Source organism: Crocodylus porosus, unplaced genomic scaffold (assembly GCF_001723895.1).
Source record: "Crocodylus porosus isolate Cpor-Errol unplaced genomic scaffold, CroPor_comp1, whole genome shotgun sequence".
NCBI lineage: Eukaryota > Metazoa > Chordata > Crocodylia > Crocodylidae > Crocodylus > Crocodylus porosus.
Window position 1 is genome coordinate 155,540,010 of NW_017728886.1, and position 6,000 is coordinate 155,546,009.

At 46.8% G+C, this 6,000-nt stretch overlaps 1 protein-coding gene across 3 annotated transcripts in view; it reads right to left on the reverse strand.

Moving 5' to 3' along the window:
* The window catches only part of GMPR (guanosine monophosphate reductase), a 51,731-nt gene that overhangs the window by 15,662 nt on the left and 30,069 nt on the right, over nt 1-6,000 (reverse strand). For all 3 annotated transcript variants that reach the window (XM_019543602.1, XM_019543610.1, XM_019543619.1), the window contains one exon: nt 5,220-5,262. In XM_019543602.1, coding sequence (XP_019399147.1) covers nt 5,220-5,262 — 43 coding nt within the window. The remainder of the gene's footprint in view (nt 1-5,219; nt 5,263-6,000) is intronic.

The following is a 6,000-nucleotide window of genomic DNA, read 5'->3' on the forward strand; positions in this document are numbered from 1 at the left end:
ATCCTGCCCCACCTTCCTCCTGCAACTGGTGTGGACCCTTATTCCATGGAAATTGGAGATGAACCTGACTGGAACATGTCCAAACTTTGGTAAAGTTCCAGTCCGGATATGACTTTTGTGGCTCCCTCTCTGTTAGGAGCCAAACTAATACAACTACTAAAATACCACATGCACCTCTTTTGTAGAAACCCGCTTTCCAAACTGAGGTTCATGTCTTAAGCGGGGAGCCTGACTTTTCTATGCTGTAGTAGAAACAGGGAAACACTGCTGTAAGATGGCTGCGGTGTTTCACTCCCTGCCAGCCTCAAGTGGGGAGGGTTTGGCATTCACATTTCAGGATCAGAGCTACAGCATTAACCCTCCCACAGATACAACCACTAAGGTCAGGATCCCCTGCAGTCAACTTTCAGGCATGACTGGAAAAATCTTCTTTTTTTTTTTTGTCATTCAGCCTTCCCAAAACAAAGTATGTCTTAGTTTGTGGGGTAGGGGGTATGCAAGAAAATATGGTAACGTACTGAGCCACGAGTCCCTAAGACTTCGGAAAGTCCTTCCATGAGCTTGACAGCTTCCCCCTATCTGCATCATAAAGCAACCTGAGCTCCAGGAACCAACCTGAATGTAGGTATGTTTTGATCTGGAACGTGAGACAAGTGGCTGTTTGGGTTAATTTCTTATAGAGATAGGTAGTTAGCTGTGTTAGCCTGGAGTCAGGTAGAAGGCAGGCACCTTATAAACTAACTAAATCAGGTGCAAATCTACCCTGCCTTCATTTCTAATAGCTATGATAAAGCTGAGTCTACCTCCGAGGCTGCAACAAACAGTAACACATGACCTGGCTGCCCTTGTATAGCCTCCGTTCCCACTGCCCTATTGTCATTTGGAAGGGACAGTGTGTTCATATTAAAGGGACAGAAAACAATTCCCTTCATGCCATATTGCTATCCCAAACTAGTGTCACTGCACCATATACAATATCAATTAGTAGGTACCCATTCAGGATCTCCTGTCATTCCGGCATGCTGACAGGTTGTCCTAGGGTTTTGTTGTTTCAGATGTCAGTGAGATGTAAAAGCCTATTTGGAAACTAATCTGATATCATTACTAACCTACCAAAAATAGGATTAATGCCCATTCTCCAGTGCAGTCATTCTAGGTCACTGGTTGTTGTGGTTCTGGTTACCCTGTATAACCTTGCATCAGCTTTGCAGCAAACACCACCTTGAGAATGCTATTAATCATCTCTTTCATGGGTGGATTAGGATTACACAGGAGCCTGGATATGATCCATACACAGGGCTCCTCAAATAAATCAAAGGTGACACTGCCAGAAGTCTTTTGGCACTCCAAATTCTCAGGCTTACCAGTGCTACTTTCTGGTCCCCCACACAAGGGATGGGTCTCCCAGCCCCTGGGCTGTCAGATCCTAACTTTGTCAGGGCCCTGGATCCAATCTCAGATTCGCTACAGCCTGGGGACTGACTGGCTAAGCAGTAGCTCTGCAGAAAAGGACCTGCAAGTTAGAGTAGACAGTGAGATGGATATGAGTCAGCAGTGTGCCCTTGTTGCCAAGAAGGCTAATGGCATGCTGGGCTGCCTTTGTAGAAGCATTTTGCCAGCACATTGAGGGAAGTAATTATTCCCCTGTATTCTGCACTGGTGAGGCCACATCTGGAATACTGTGTCTAGCTTTGGGACTTCCACTATAGAAAGGAGGTGGACAAGTTGGAAAGAGTCCAGTGGAGCACAACAAAAATGGTTCAGGGGCTGTCGCATATGACTTATGAGGAGAGGCTGAGGGAACTGGGTTTTATTTAACTGGAGAAGAAAAGACCGAGGGGGAATTTGACAGCAGCCTTTAACTACCGGAAGGGTAGTTCCAAAAAGGATGGAGCTAAACTATTTTCAGTGGTGGCAGATGACAGAACAAGGAGCAAAGGTCTCAAGTTGCAGCAAGAGAGGTTTAGGTTGGATATTAGGAAAAACTATCACTAGGAGGATGATGAAGCACTGGAACCGGGTACCTAGGGAGGTGGTAGCATCTCCATCCTTGGAGATTTTTAAGGCCTGGCTCAACAAAGCCTTGGCTGGGATGATCTAGTTGGGGATTGTCCTGCTTTGAGCCGGTGGTTGAACTAGAGGACCTCCTAAGGTACTTTCCAACTCTAATTTTCTGATTCAGAACAAAAGCATATTTCCAAATTGCAGAATTTCCAGTGGAACTGAGACTCTAGTACTTGCTCAATCCCCATGTGTGTTAAATAGCAACACAATTGGAGGGGTACAAGAGAGAGGGAGCGGGGCATAGTTGCAAATGACAGGAATGTAAATTTTCCAACTTGAGCCCCTTTTTGCAAGCCTTGCTGGAGAACACCAAAACTGCCATGAGGACTGGGCAAGATTTTAGCATCCCTGCCCAGAGCTGTGAAAGACTGGAATTCCAGTCTCCCTGCCCAGCAGCCCGACTTTTTCAAAGCCTTCCACTACTTTCTGCCTTGCTTTGGGGTTGCAATGGTAATTGCTGTTTGTGCATGAAGACAGAGGAGGCTGCTCACCGTTTATCTGCATCACTAGAGAAGTCCCTTTGCTGCAAAGATCAGAGGTGCTGCTGACTGACTGCAAAATGGTTTGTTGTTGTTGCACTGGGTTTCTATTCAGAAGTCCCTTTGTCAGGCAAGGGAAAATACACCACTTGTAAGAACCTTTACTACGATGAAGTTGTGAGAACCTTTACTAAAATGAATGCTTACCCAGTGCCTGACAAACAGCAAGCCAGACTATTTAAATAGGTTTTAAGATCAACAAATAGGATCCTTTTTGCTCTCAGGGTTTCACTTGCCACCTCAAGGCTGATGATGACTCCCAGAGCCATCACTCCACCCCATCTCTTCCCTCTGTACAGAAGGAAGGTTAGCGTTGGGCTTAAGTAGAGAGGGGGAGGGGGTAATGGGAAGGGAGCTGAAACCAGGGGCAAGGGAATACTAATAGGCTTTGGAGACTTAAAAAAAAGTCCCTTGCTACTGTTTCTGTGGTGTAGGCTGCCTACCACAGTGAGGGGAAAAGTCTGAGTGGGAGAATGCCACCCCCAAGGGTCACTGCTTCAACACCCCCTTTTTAAAACTCCTGGATATGCCCATGCGTCATGTCATTCTAAAGCTTCTATGACGTCTCTCAGGATTGTAAGTGGCAAGTAGATTGTGTTCAACTGGTGGCAATGAGCTGTCATGCCCAGCCTGGCTGCTCATGGCTGCTCTATAACCATGGCATGCCAAATCACAAGTCCCACTTTAATCTCTCCATATATTTGGTCTACACCAACCCTTTTCAAGGCTGGGTGCCAGATTTGGTTTTGACCTTCCTTGCAGGTACACAGAGTTCAGGTACGGCAGGTTAGAGTTGGTGGTCATGAGCCCATCTCTGGTTTCTATCCTTCAAAGGCTTCTTGTGAGAGAAATATGTGGCTCTGCAGTGCCGTAGCCTGCACAGCACAACACTGACAGAGCAAAGTGGTTCTGTACAGTCCTCTTGCATCCTGGCATTTCCACGGTCTTCAAGGATATTTCTAGGTCTCTTCAGACTACCAGTATAATGCACTCAGCCCCATCAAAACAGGACTTCCCAGCTCCAACATGAACCAGTGGCAACCAGGTCCGCAAGCACAACATTCATGAACTACAGAAAACACCTGAGGCCAAAGTACCCTCTCAGCCCCACCAGTACAAACCCAGAGTACCTACACTGAAACCACATATGTAAGAACAAAATCTGCCTGTTTACTATTAACCTGGACAAATGGCTTAAAGTTGCAGCAAAGCAGACTTAGACTGGATATCATGAAAAAAATATTCCGTTAGAACAGTGAGACAGTGAAACAGACTGCCTAGGGAAGCTGTGGACTCTCCAACACTGATGGTATTCAAGATGTTGGACAGCCACTGGTCAGGGATGATGCATGTGTAGCTATGCCCATGTTCTACTATGGGTATTTCCTGTGCTTCTGAGTTTTGCTGGTTGCCACACCAGGCTGGGAGGGAATTCCCCCGTCCGTCCCAAGCTTTCTGCTATGTCAGGGGGTTTTTTTGTTTTTGTTTTATAGCCTTCCTGAAAGGCACAGGGTGTTGGCTGCAACCGAGGCTGGGGATTTTGACTGGGGTGTGCCAATGCTCCTGCTGTGACTTAAAGCTGGAAATTTGTGGGTAGAGGGTGTTGCCCCTCTGCTCAGGGTCAAACTGATTACCATATTTGGGGTGAGTGGAAGGAATTTTACCCCATGGTCAGATTGGTATAGACTGTGTGGGGGACTTTGCCTTCCTCTGCAGCAGGGGGCATGGCTCTCTACAGTGGTGACACATAGGGGGGTGCACCCCCGATAGCCAGCATTCTCAGGTGGGGGAGCAGGTGAGCATGCTGGTGCCCACCCTGAGAGCACCGGCCAGGGAGCAAGGTGCCAAGAGAAGCGATCCCCAGGGTTCCCCCACAGCCGATTGTACTCATCTGGAAGTGCCAGCGGCACGCTTCTGCCACTTGCAGGTCAGTGGGATTGGCCGCAGGGGGAACACCCCCCATCCCGGTTGCTGACAGACTGCTAGAGGGACAAGTACCCCCCCACCGACTCAGGAGGCATCAGTCGCCCATGGCTCTCCATCTGGGATCTTTTAAGCATGTATTAAACCTTTTACACAAGGAGGATTTTGGTTGCCATGGTCCCCCTGCTTTACCTGTGGCAGGGTTAGGCTAGGCTGTTACATCTTGTTGTTTCAGGGTTGACGGCAGTTTTAGTAAGAGGTTAGCTTATGAATTTGTAGAGGATGGCTTGGATAGGGATGATCCTGTCTCAGGCAGGGGGCTGGACTATGTGACCACTGGAAATCCCTTCCAGCCCTACTTCTTTATGATTTCTGAGTCCTGGTACACATAACATCCTAGCTCTTCAGCTGAGCAACTGACACACCAACAACATTTCCAGGGCACTAGCTGTGTTTATGATCACAGTCTTATTGGACACACATAGGGCCACCAATTTCCTTTGCCCACTCAGAACAGTAAGCAGGTAGGCAGAATGGAAGGTCCTTACACTCTGATGCCGGGTGCATGGCATATTCAAAAAACAAAACACAGCTAAGTGCTACCTCTGTCAGATTTGGCAACACCTCTGACTGCAGTGGAGTTATATCAGGAATGACTCAATTCCTCAAAACCTGACCACAGACCATACTTACCAAATGCTTTGGCGACATCTCCTGGACAGCTGCAGCCTCCATCCTACAGAAAGGAAAACAACATAGACTTCAGTGAGCAGCAGAGAACTCATATTTGCTGTTGGCCTCAAGGATAACCACACAGGGCAAACACTTTGCAGAATACAAATTTGGAATCAAATGGTAAACTCCTAAGAACTAGCCCAAAAGGTTCAAAAGTTACAACCAGCATGGCATACGGGAAATAGTGGAAATAAGGAAGCTCTGTGTACAGTTAAGATGCCACAGGTTAACTGATTTTTCAGGGTCCCAGATTCTTTATGGTTCCTTTTTTAAAAAACCCTTATTCCTCTGCTACATATTCTGCTACTCATACTCCTGTTTCAAGAAGAAACATACACTGCCAGAATCACAGAAATAAGAAAAGGGAAAACCTCTCAGAACATTCCGTTCATCCTCTGCCCCAGAAGTACCACTGACATTTTAAATATGATTTTCAACAGTTTATTGTACACAGAAAAGCAGAGGGGAATGTACTATTGGAAATCCTTTTTTATTTGATAAGCTGCAGATGACCTGTATAGTCTCATAGCTCTTCTATTAAGTGAAACATCTTCATCAGCGATTTGGATGAGGGGGTAAAAAGCACCCTGTTCAAATTTGCTGATGACACTAAGATGTGGGGGGATGTGGGTACACTGGAAGGATGCAACAGGCTACAATCAGACCTCGACAGGTTACAGGGGTGGGCGGACGAGAATAGGACGGGTTTCAACACAGACAAGTGCAAGGTGATGCACCT